We start from the raw sequence: 12,797 nt of genomic DNA, 5'->3' as shown, positions 1-12,797 counted from the left end.
GTGCAAGTTCGGTGAAGAAGAAAAGAGAACCCCCTTTGCGAGCAGTACGACACGATGGGCCGTGCGTGTGTGACCGAGTGGCGTGAGACTGTGTGTGTGGACAGGTGCATGATAAGGGGCGAACCACTGTTGAGCCTAGCTCCAGTGAGGAGTGCGAACTGTGGACTGGACAGATACTTGGTGATTTGTTAACAGACATTTTCAAGTGCGAGAGATTTATGATCAGACATTAAGTATGGTGATTTAATTAGTAATGTAAATATTAGTAGTAATTAAAATTGTACAAAAATTAATTGGTCTATCCTTACGAACCCATTTTTCCCCACTCGTAACAATAATTACATATGTACAACTTCCATAAAAATAAACATATTAAAATTTTCCCAATGAAACTAATTATAATATAAAATTTTAAATATTGAATGAAAAGAACAAATGTTAAGCTTAACTTCATATTTTCACTTAAAAACCAGTAACTTTCTCCTGAACTAAGGAACATAAATATTAAATTTGAATATGAGTCTAGGTTGTTTGTTTAAATCTCAAAATAGTATTGTTTGATGCACACATTTTAAGTGCCTTACCACAAATTGTTGAAGCAGGTGATCAATGAAAATATGCTTGATATGTACAAATTATTACATGTGTTTCAATTTTCAATGATAATTAAGATGAAATCTGCTAATTTAAATTAATTGTTTTCTAATATCAGCAAAATATTTTTTGTTTAATTTCCATGCTATAGATTGAATTTCAATATTATATGGTGTTTTGACATTATCTTATAAGGCAGGTGTGCATACAGTGAATGTTAGCAGAAGACTATCATCTATTTTGATTACAAGACATCAGAAGTTTTTCAATTCAGTTACATATTTGAACAATACTCTATGTAATTTAAGGACTCACCAGCAATGGCCTTTTCCAGATCTTTTGCTGCAATTTTGACACCCTGAGCAGCCTTTATTTCTTTGTATTCGACATACGCATTCTGAAACCAAACATGAGGAATATAATTATCTAGCCTCACAATAGCTGGTTCACAAAAGCAAACAAAAATTTTAGGGATAAGCCAATCAAATTCTTAAATACCATACAATTTTTAGTCATCAAAAGATTTATATTCAAGGAAAAATATAAGAAAAATATTTGCAGAAGAAAAATTGAATTTTTAAATACTAGCATCTGTGAAATTGACAAGGACTTCATTATTTATAGCTAAAGAAGCTGTTTAAGAAATGTTTGTATCTGTAACTGGTTATAATGCTCTAATAAAGTTTGTTTAGTACTTCAGGAACCGAATATTAAGAAATGGTTTATTATCTTAAAATGTAAATATGCTTTTTTATTTCAAATACACAAATTAAATGACTTGAATTCATCTCTAAAATTAAAATTTCTGTGTTTTTTCTCATGTATTATTTATTCCTGACTTGAGAATCATACTGAAATTTAGGACACTCTTTTAAGAGTAAAATTTGAGTTTCAGATTTGAGAAAAAAGTGGGTTTGATACATCACTAAAACATTTTCACGAGAAAACCTTAATTTTTTCCTCACAAATGACAAAATGACAAAATACAATTAATTTTACTGGTCACAGAATTACAATAACTCACCAGCTCTTATCTTTAAAAGATTTGTGCAATGGGAGTGCATGACTTGATGTAAGTTTTTGGACATACGCCATTGCTAAGAACTTTTTCTGTTGAAGAAAAACTAATAAATAAAATAATTAAATAAAAATAAAAATACTCAAAAAAAGATACAAAAAACACACAAAATTAAGCAAATAATTGCTGTTGTCAACAAGGATATGAACACCACAAAATATTCCGAAACAGGAATATGGTCAGCAAACAAAGAAAAAACAAAGAAAAATGTACTAAGATAACGAAAAAACGAAAAAATCCCCACAAATGATGACAACACAAAAATATTGAAACCCAAAATAATTCAGCACAACAGTTGAAGCGAGACAAAAAACATGACAAAACGAAAAAACAGTGTGTGTTTCCGTACCATGTGCGTCTCTGCCTGAGGACGGGAGCAGATAGCAGTTCCCGAAACGTCGCTTGTTTCTGTTTAGGTAAAACTATTGTATTTGTTTGTTTTTTCGTTTTGTCATGTTTTTTGTCTCGCTTCAACTGTTGTGCTGAATTATTTTGGGTTTCAATATTTTTGTGTTGTCATCATTTGTGGGGATTTTTTCGTTTTTTCGTTCTCTTAGTACATTTTTCTTTGTTTTTTCTTTGTTTGCTGACCATATTCCTGTTTCGGAATATTTTGTGGTGTTCATATCCTTGTTGACAACAGCAATTATTTGCTTAATTTTGTGTGTTTTTTGTATCTTTTTTTGAGTATTTTTATTTTTATTTAATTATTTTATTTATTAGTTTTTCTTCAACAGAAAAAGTTCTTAGCAATGGCGTATGTCCAAAAACTTACATCAAGTCACCAGCTCTTGTGAGATTTAATCTACCAGAGAAAGTTATGAAGCATGCTGCAATACTCCTCTTACCTTCACCCTCAGTTCCTTGAGTGGCTGTGGCATCAGGAGGGACCTGATCTGTGTGACTATAGGTCCATCAGTGCCAGCCACAACCATCGTGTCTCCTTCACGCAACTTCCCGTTCACCAAGATTGCGTCGATGGTCGTCCCCAGACCTGGGATGGCTTTTACCTCCAACACTGTTGCCTACACAACAACACAATTTCATGCAGTCTTTCTACCAACATGTGCAAAGCTCCTGTCTGTATAAACTGCAGTCCAAACACGATTTTAATATCAAGAGAGAAACATAGGCTGAATTATCAACTATAACTACACCAATTCCTCACTTAGCACGACTAATGCATTCCTAAAAATGTTCATGTTATCTGAAATTGTGTATTCTGAAGCACTGGTCTTCATAAATAGCAGACCTGCCAACATTCAAATTTAAAAAATCATGAGGTCCTCGATAAAAATTTTTAGGCCCACAAATACACGTTAGATATAAAAAACAACAAATGAGAATCTTTAAATTTAAGTGACATATCTGTACATATGTTACATGGTCTCTGCTTCAAAATTTATTTCAACAAATTATAGGTTGCAGATTTTGCAGCCTTCAAAAATTTTTCATCGAAGAGTTGTACGTAACACACGCCCTCTTGTGCAGATTTTACTTTTAGCAATGTTTAAAGTGATTTTTCCGACAATGACGATCTGAATTGGGTGTTTGTCTTCTTTACCTGGCTGAAGATCCTCTCACACTCAGCGTTACTATGAGGAATGGATAAAATACCTAGCATAAGTCGAGCTAACTTGTCATACTTCAAACTCCCATCTGTAGTCTTCATCTGTCCAATCAATGACCACTTAGAGTCAATTCTTTCCTGCTTCAATATTTCCTCAGGAATATCTTCTATTTGAAATGAAGAAAATTGTGACTCCAAAACATCAATTGCAGCATCCATATCTTGTCCTTCCATAATAATAATATTTGGAAATTTATCAACAAAATATCTTGCACTAGAAAATGATGCATGGCTTATGGTTTCAATGCATGCTACTTCTGCATGAGCTAGAAATGTACTTTTTAAAGAAAATTTGTGTACTATGTAGTCACATGCAGCCACATAATACTGCCTAATTGAACTGTAAAACAATTTGCCCTGTTCAACACTCAAGCCACCCACAATTTTGAATGCCGCACTACCAATAACCAAATTGTTATACTTTTTTTGATTATCATGAGTGTGATAATCAATCTCCAAAAGAGAAGTAGATGATTTTACTACATCAGCACACACAAATTTTGACATCAAGTTTCGCAACAGGTCGTAAAGTGTGGATTTCAGTTTCTGAATCAGAGATTCTTGCGACTGTAGTAGTACATTGGTCTTGTCGAACATAGGGATTACATTTAAGAGAAACATGCAAAATGCTTTGTTAAAATCACTAGATAAAAACATGAATAGCCTCTTTTCTCTAGTAAGTTGGGATGACATGGGTCCACCTTTTTCTGCTGGTACCTGAGGAACTGATGTTTTCATTTTAGGTCTGTGTGTTAACTTGATTTTCTTTGAGCCGGTCACATCCATTTTAGAACTGCGCTTCTTTGAACTGTCGGGTTTAGAAGCTATTTTACTGGAAAAAGTTAACTTGGAAAGGATGTTTTTTTTTTTTTTTTTTTTATCATTTGAAGACACTGCATGGCTACTGTTTGTACTACTACTACTTTCTGTGTTTTTGGCACTAGACAAAACTGTGAGGTTATTTTGACTACTTTGTTGGGATGGAATTGAACATTCACCTATTTTTGAAACTAGTTTGGGGATTTTGTAGCTCTGAAGTGTGCTCCTGCTTTCATCTGCAAATTCAGGCCGACATTCTATTAAAAAAAAAACTAGTTAATGGCTGCCATTGTTCTACCAACCTTGTCAAACATTTTCCTAATGAAAGCCATCGTATACACACATGTTTGAGGACATTCCTAGGGTCTACATCATGCAGCATCTGAAATTCTTTTAGCTTTTCTTTCCTATTTACACTCTTTTCCAAGTAGTAAAATATATCAATCAAAATGTCCTCCACTTTAGATGGAAACAAGCAGCAGCTTTTTCAGCACATAAGTTTATCAAATGGCATGGACAACCAACAGTAATCAAATTTTCGATTTTACTTTTCATAACAGCAGCCACACCACTTTTATGTCCCATCATCACTGGCGCATTGTCAGCGCTTAGCGCCAAACAGTTTGAAAACGGGATGTTGTTTTCTTTTAAGGTATCAAGTAAAAGATTACCAATATTTACTCATGTTGAGTTGCCTTTGAGAACTGGTACTGCCAAGAGCCTATTTTGAATTTTGAGCTTGTCTTTACTGTGGAAAGTAACCACAATGGGGTAAAGTTTGCAATCACTTTCATTACTGCCATCGGTTGCGATGGAAAATGGTGTATTACGTAACACAGATACAAGTTTCTCATGCGAACTTTGATCCATTTGTCCCAATATTGCTGCAGATTTGGTCCTCGCACAGCCGTATTTTTTGGCAATGTCACTATCGGGAAACATCTTTCTAAAAAGCGGCCCTGCATGATCACTACACGACAACGTTAAATTATGTTCAACTAAAAAAGATGTAAAATAACATTCTGCTCGTGTAACACTATTATCACTGTTCACAGCAAAATTTAGTTTCTTATTCGAAGCAATACACTTCACAGTTTCGTTGTGTTTTTTTGTAGCGACATGTTTCACAATGTCTTCTCTTTCACTATGCGAGATAGAAAAATCAGCACGGCACACGCTACAAAACGCGAAATTGCTCCCTTTACATGACTCAAGTATTGATGGAAACTCGTTACTGTAAGCTTTCGTAAAACTTGTTTTGTAACTTTTACATAAAGTTCTATCAGACATGTTCACGTTGCTCTAGACGAACAAACACCGTCGCCATTTGCCAAACAACAAAAGGAGCAGCGCAAGACGAAAATAAAAATTCGACTTCGACACCAACTACTCACTTACTATCGACTATCGACTATTGAACACGGCAAGAGCATGGTATGTGGCTCCGCTACGCCAAACAGCACGGCCCGGCTCAGACAAAGAGCATGAGCTCGGCACGGCCTGGCCGGAGGCGAAACGTAGCCGTGTAAAATATCAGCAACAGGTTCAAATATAACAATACTGTTACAGTTAACACAAATAAATCATAGTATTTACATAGCTGAACCTCAAAATAAATGCAACCTGAACATCTTATTCACAGTTATGTTGCCACTAATATTCCCCCTTGCTGATGCAATATAATTATGTAGTAAAATAAATCTCGGGTCACCGAAAAATCGTGAGGAAACACTATTTTGACGTGAGGGCGTGAGATGGACCTTAAAACCGTGAGCCTCACGCCAAAATCGTGAGAGTTGGCAGGTCTGAAATAGCAAGGCTAATTTACTTAATGTGTTCAAAAATGTGTAGGGAAATATTATTTACATAATATAAATGGGTAGAATAACACTCAACTATAAATATGTCACACCATTTATCTTTATAAGCCTATCATCAAATACTTTGTATGACAAATATGACACCATGTAACGGGAGATAGTTATCGTCAGTCGGCTGGTTGACTTGCCCGCCTGGGCGTGACCTTTAATCCATGTCGCGTAACTTTCCGCAAACTTTCCAAACCATCCTTTACTGGAAGTGAAACCGATATTAATGTACAGATATTTACATTTTAATTATTCAAAAAATTGAAGTGTGTATTCTGGTATCACTGCTTGGTTCACATCAATCCTATCAGGGCCATGAATTTTTTTTTCATTGCACCATTCATTTAACAACCTTTTCCATGTGAATCATCTGTTCATTTCTGTTCCGGTATCTAATATCAAATATAATCCTGCTAGTACAACCAACAGTATCAGGCTTAAGTAAACGTTTGATAGAGTGCTTATTTTGTACAATTGTGTGCACCATAGGCGTACCCAGGGGGGTTGTTTTGGGGGTTCAAACCCCCCCCCCCCCCCCCCCCCCCCCCCGAAATAGGCAAGAAAATTATGAAAACTCATGTCATTCGAGCTCAATTTCTAAACACAGAGCAACGAGAGAATAAACATCACCAAGCAGCCCAATTGGTAAGTAAATGTAAACAAATTTGAATTGCAGTGGTTGGTTCATGATAGGTCAGTCTAAACTCTCAAATCGCGGTGATTGGTCTACGGAATAATCAGTTCAACTCTACTTTGATTATGTTTTACATTTGCTTAGTAGAATTGGGTATTGAGTAACAGTGGTGATTGCGACCTAATTTCATACAAAACTCTATAAAACTATTAAAACGTGGGGGCAGGGGACGTTTTTTGGTCGTTTTGTCAAGTCAGGTACTTTCATTTAAATAATGTAGGGGAGACCAGGGCAATATGATCCCCTTAAGCTTTGAAGCATTATTCCCAATTTATCAGTGCATGAAGCAATGTGAGGATTTGTTTGTGTATGAAGACATAATCAATGAACACTTACGATTTTTTTTAAATATTTATGACATGAAAACTAAAATCCTTGAGAGTGATTAAATCTTATTATGCAAAAAGCTCATTTTGCCCCGGAGTATGGGGCAAAATGATCCTTAACTTAATTTACACATACACAGGTGAATTTAAACCAAAATAAATTAACAAATTATGCAGCATAACAAAGACATGAAGTAATATTACAACATTTGTAATTATGTTGATAAACATCAAGAAAAATATATTTTCACCATAGAACTGGCATGACATATTGGTTTTTAGAGTTAAGTCCATTTTCAAAATAATGTTTTAACCATTAAACGAATCCTTCTCACATTCCCTTTTTAATGGGGACAATAATCACAACAGAAAACTGTATCATCTTCTTCAATGCCTGCACAATTTACATGAGCCCACTGTTTGCACGACTGACACTTCACCCAAGGCTCACCTGCTACAGATTTAAGAAATGCTTCAGTGCAGTAAATGCATAATGGATCATCGTCATCCTCACTATTATCTTGGTGTGGCATATCCACATGAAACTGACTAGGGATGCTGTTTTGTAAACAGCCTCCCTTATTCTTCTTCTTGAGAACTGATTTGGTCTGAAACTTAGTAGGCCTGCCCTTTTTTAGCATTCGGTTTTGTTCCTTGTCTTCTTTTTTATTCTTTTCTTCCACTAACATATTTTTGTAGGGACTGCTTGTCAGTATTGCTGTAGCTCCACGTTTTCGTCTTATTGTGGTGTTACACCTTGGGCCGCTGATTTTGGGAAGTGGACAGATGTCCCCTGGAGGTGAATTTGTAAATGCTGAAGGATGCTGACACTTGCTTGAACCTGGCTGACCTTCGTCAACCACAGAATACACTTTCGACACATAAGCACAATCTTCACTTAAGCGTACAGTAGGTCTACATGAAGGGACATCAACCAAATTATGAGGCAGTCCATCTGCTGCTGTATTTGCACTTGCAATGTCCTGATATTGTGAACAACCTGCAGAAGAGGTCTCAGGGCGAGAAACAGGTAAAGTAGGCATAGAAGAATTACAGGGTTGAAGTTCAGTTTGATCTGTTGTTTCTGCAGGTGTAAAGTCACAGTCTTGGAACACATCAGGGTCGTATGGGTAAATTCCACACTTCTGAAAACCATTTATAATATTGACAGGAGTAAATGCTCTCAAATATGCCTCGCCGAACAATTTACTTATCTGGTATAGGGTGACAACTCGGCCTGGATGATTGTTCAGCCATTTCTGAAGGGCTACATTGTAGTACTCACTCAGTGGAAACATTACTGCAACATCCAGGGGTTGGAGCCTGTGTGTACAGTGAGGTGGTAAGCAAAAGATTGTGACATAACATTTCCTCGCTAGTTCTATGACATCCAGGTTCTTTGTGTGACTCAAATGGCCATCCAGAATCAAAAGAACGGGATCATCACAGGTTGGTTTTGTATGGTGAACAAAATGATCAAACCAAGAAGAAAACACATCCAAATTCATCCACCCAGAGCTGTTACATGCAAATACTGAACCTGGAGGAGCTCCATCAGTCAGCTCCGCCTTCATTCGTTGGCGAGGGAATATGATCATGGGGGGAATATGAGCACCGCTAGCAGACACACACATAACAGCTGTAGACGACTCGCCTCTCTCAGCAGATACAATCCTACCAACATGACGCTTTCCTTTCTGAGCCAATACTGCAGAATTTCTACTTGGAACAGTACCAATAGAAGTTTCATCAACATTGAAAATTCTATGTGGCGGAAAAGGTCTCTTTGAGTTCACATCCCCAAGAAGTTTAAAGAATTTCTCCACAACTGGCCGATTGAAAGCACGTGCTCTGGCAGCAGATGTGGATTCAGGAACCCTTAATGATAATTCTGGATGACGACGTCGGAAACCAAGTAACCAGTCTTCTCCTGCAAGGCCCTCTTCACGGTTGAAAGGGTGTACAATGCAATTCCTTTCTGCCAACTGAAATGCTAACTTGCGCACATCACGAGTAGTTAGACCATACATTGTGTTTTCCATCTGAAGTATGTGACTCACCAACTCTTGTTCTTGTTCTTCGTTAAAAACTTGTCTAAACCTACCTAACATTTTTTTATTTGATGTTGCATCAATGTTTTTACCAGTGATTCGGCGCTTCAGTGACATTCTGGGGACACCAAATCGCTTGCTTGCTATCTTTACAGCCAAGCCATTTCGTACAGCTTCAATGGCACTTGACATGTTTTCACTTCCCCAGCTTTGGCGAGTAGTTTTGCGTTTGTAGGTACGCACCATAATGTAATCCTGAAAATAAACATTATGCAACATAATAATAATGCTATGATAAATGTGTTAGCAATATATCCAAAACATTAAAAAATTAGAAAATTTTGGAATTGATTTGTAATAAAAGTGTTATAGGCTGACGTATTTAAAGGTTATTATTTAAATTTTCTAAGAACAATGAATATTTTTAGTTCTACAATTTCATTGGTCTACAGTTTGCTAACTCACTACAACAAAACTTTGATGCAGACAAGCTAAAATATACGAAACCAAATTAAAATATTTAAACTTAAAATTAATTATAATCGTAAAAATGCAGTAAATTATTTTTAGTAATTTTTTAGCCTTTGTATAAAAAAACAACAGATAATTTCAATTCTAAAATGGGTAATAAGTATAAATATTCAAGTAGCTCACGTGTAATTCATTTTGTACACACACAGAGACAGATAACCAATACACAAGTAAAACCTATTAAATGTCAGGGGCAAAATAATCCCCGCGGGGTAAAACGATCCCACTGCGGGATCGTTTTGCCCCGGAGCGCAACATTTTGTTTCATTCGGACATCTGCATCCAACCGTCACAGATTTTTTTATTCATACTATTGTCTATTAAATGTATATTCCCCGCGTGTTTTGACAATACAAGTCAATGCAATACGAAGCAAATACGCTAAGAATAAAAAATTATTGAAATGTGTGCTTACCTTAGATCAGCTCACCAATAAAATGGGTTTCTGTTGTCTACAGCTGCATGGTTAATCCGGAATGCACGAAACTTCTCACAACAGTGCTTCTCTATCAAAGACAAGTAGTGTGTATGCTAGCAGCTAGATAGCAGCAACTACAGGTTTTAAAACCAAGGGTGATCGTTTTGCCCCTGGGGAACATATTGCCCTGGTCTCCCCTACATCTGTACGTATAACACGAAGAAAAAAGTTTGATTATCGCAAGGTGCGTAATTTTAAACGACTGTTACAAACATTGAAAAGCTGAAATGTAAATTTCTCGCCTCAGATGAAAGGGACCTCGTTGAGTGCAACGTGGTGTGAAGTTGTGTTTGAGTCAGTAGCTTAATGGCCTCAACTCATCCCTCCTTGTGGGTACGCCACTGCCGCACCTCGAATGGAAAAAAAAATCAAAGCAATGCTCGTTGCCATGGAGACGCAGAATGAATAAACAATGCAAAATCCCGCTGTCCCATTGTTCCCCGGGCTTAACCACCATTGGGAGTTGATTTTCGGAAAACGTCATCCTGCATAACATGAGGAACATTATACTGTCAAGTTCGTCTATATAAAATTAAAAAAGGGCAATTTTTGATATCTAAAGTACCCGTAAAATTTCATCGGTGATGAGGACTGCACTAACAGTGAATTAGTTGTTGCCATAGAGACGAATGAAGCATCAACAAAGCAACAGCCGTTGCCATGGTGATTTTCTACCAAAAACTGAAATTTGGATATTTTACACCCCCAAAACTCCCTTTGGAAGCTGATTTTCGGAAAATCATATCTTAGTGAATGTCTACATACATCACAAAATGAGTAGCTAACTATGCTAAGTTTCAATCGGTTGAAAGATTTCAAGTCAAACGTAATGAGTCAGTCAGTGGTATTTCGCACAAATATATTTTTTAATTCAAATAATTTTACATAAAATAATAATTAAATCTATACAGAAATATGCCTCGAATTGAAAAAAAAAATCGATCTAAGCGATGCCCGTTGCCATGAAGACGCAGAAGGCATAAACATTGCAAAATCCCGTTGTCATGGAGCTGGAGTACCCACTGTTGCCAGTGCTTAACCACCCTTGGGAGCTGATTTTCGTAAAACGCTGTCATTAATCAAAATAAAATGTAGCCTATATATAAAGTTGGACAAAGTTACAAATATTTGTGCGAAATTTCATTAAAATCAAGGCAGTAGTTTCGGAAATTAGCTCAGTCAAACATCGTGACACGAGATTTTTATATATAAAGATTTAATTCTGTTTTGCTACACTTGAATTGTAAAGCCTGAATTACAACAGCCCGTCGCATCCGTCCGTCATCCGTTCGTCCGTCAGCTGCCAAGCGATATACAACTTCACTTCACTTCACTTCACTGCTTGAATTTTGGCCTTGAGCTGTATCCGTTTAGCCAGAAATATCAATTTCATTATTCTTTTTCATCATCTTTTATCGCAAGTGTATATTTTGGAATAAGTCTTAATTTTACTCCCATGCCTTACCCGGGACTCGAACCCAGAACCTCTCCCACCATAAGCCGGTGTGCATCCGACTACGCTACGGAGGTCGGCTGGCGATTTACAACACTCCGCTCGTCCGTCATAATATTTCTCCATGTCAATGCTGACAACTGTTGAGAAAACTTAACAATTTGGGGGAAAAATATTATCATATGTAATTATATTACTTAAACGATTATGTAAAGTAAGTAGGCTACTTAAAACTCATTAAACTCAGAGTGTTTTTTCGGCACCTAACGTATGTATTTTCACATTTCCAGAGTTACCATACGTAATTATAATACTTCCGTGACTTAGACCATTTTTGTTTCAAAAATGAGCTTTCGAAATGTGTCTAAACGTAAGCTAAGAAATGATTTTGGAATCAGCTAAACAATTAAACAAACTTTAATACATTTTAATATAATATTTTATATGCAAACACCTAGAAGACATTAGGAGGTTATAGCCTCATCCGTTCACCCGTCAAAAGTATAAAGTTACCAAGCTTTAGACGGACGAGTGGATGACATTTTTCGGTCCATCTTATTGGGTGCAGGTCACGTAATTGACAGGCGGATGACGGATGGACGGCTATTGTAATTCCGGCCTTAGTTGCTAACACCCTTACAATCAAATTATACAGAAATTATTATATTGTCATGTCGTCAACTTATTAGGAATAAGTTTGTAAAGTGCGTACGTAAATTCGTTAAGTTAACTAATTATTTATATATTTTTTATATTTATATATCTTTTTGGGTTTTTTTGTAGGTATTTTAATATTGTAATGTGAACTTACTTAAGTTAATTGAAAGAAAAATTCCGTACAAATTACATATCAACAATAGCCCAGGTTAAAAAATGAAATTTGAGACTATTCTATTTATTTACACAAGAAATAATTAATTTTTGGTGTTTATGCAGTTTTTCTTTAAAATCTGGAAGAACACCCCCCGAAAAAAATTCCTGGGTACGCCTATGGTGTGCACAGTTGAATTGCTTAAAACTAAACTGCAACCAACATAAGTGTGGCCTTCATGACATTCTGCATGCCGTAATACTTCTAGTTTTGTTTCAAATACTTGAACACGATGCATAATGCTCTCACTTGGAAGCCATGATTCCACTAAGATGTCAACTGCAGGTGTTTGCGCACGCTCAGTTACCTGCAGACGAATGGGCATTGTGCATGCGAGTTCCCTGCCACTGACTATACTGAGTTAATCATGGCCTAGTCTGTGGCTAGGCGACAATGGTATAGCA

At 36.4% G+C, this 12,797-nt stretch overlaps 1 protein-coding gene across 1 annotated transcript in view; it reads right to left on the bottom strand.

The window, feature by feature from the left end:
* Window positions 1-12,797, bottom strand: part of LOC134531104 (eukaryotic translation initiation factor 5B) — a 342,833-nt gene that overhangs the window by 240,215 nt on the left and 89,821 nt on the right. Inside the window, exons 15-16 of the mRNA XM_063366652.1 lie at window positions 2,521-2,697; window positions 910-991 (exon numbers count right to left, since the gene is read on the bottom strand). Coding sequence (XP_063222722.1) covers window positions 910-991; window positions 2,521-2,697 — 259 coding nt within the window. The remainder of the gene's footprint in view (window positions 1-909; window positions 992-2,520; window positions 2,698-12,797) is intronic.

This window comes from Bacillus rossius, chromosome 3 (genome assembly GCF_032445375.1).
Source record: "Bacillus rossius redtenbacheri isolate Brsri chromosome 3, Brsri_v3, whole genome shotgun sequence".
In the NCBI taxonomy this organism is placed as follows: Eukaryota; Metazoa; Arthropoda; class Insecta; order Phasmatodea; family Bacillidae; genus Bacillus; species Bacillus rossius.
Note: the sequence above shows the minus strand (reverse complement) of the source record. Positions and strands in the feature narration are given on the sequence as shown.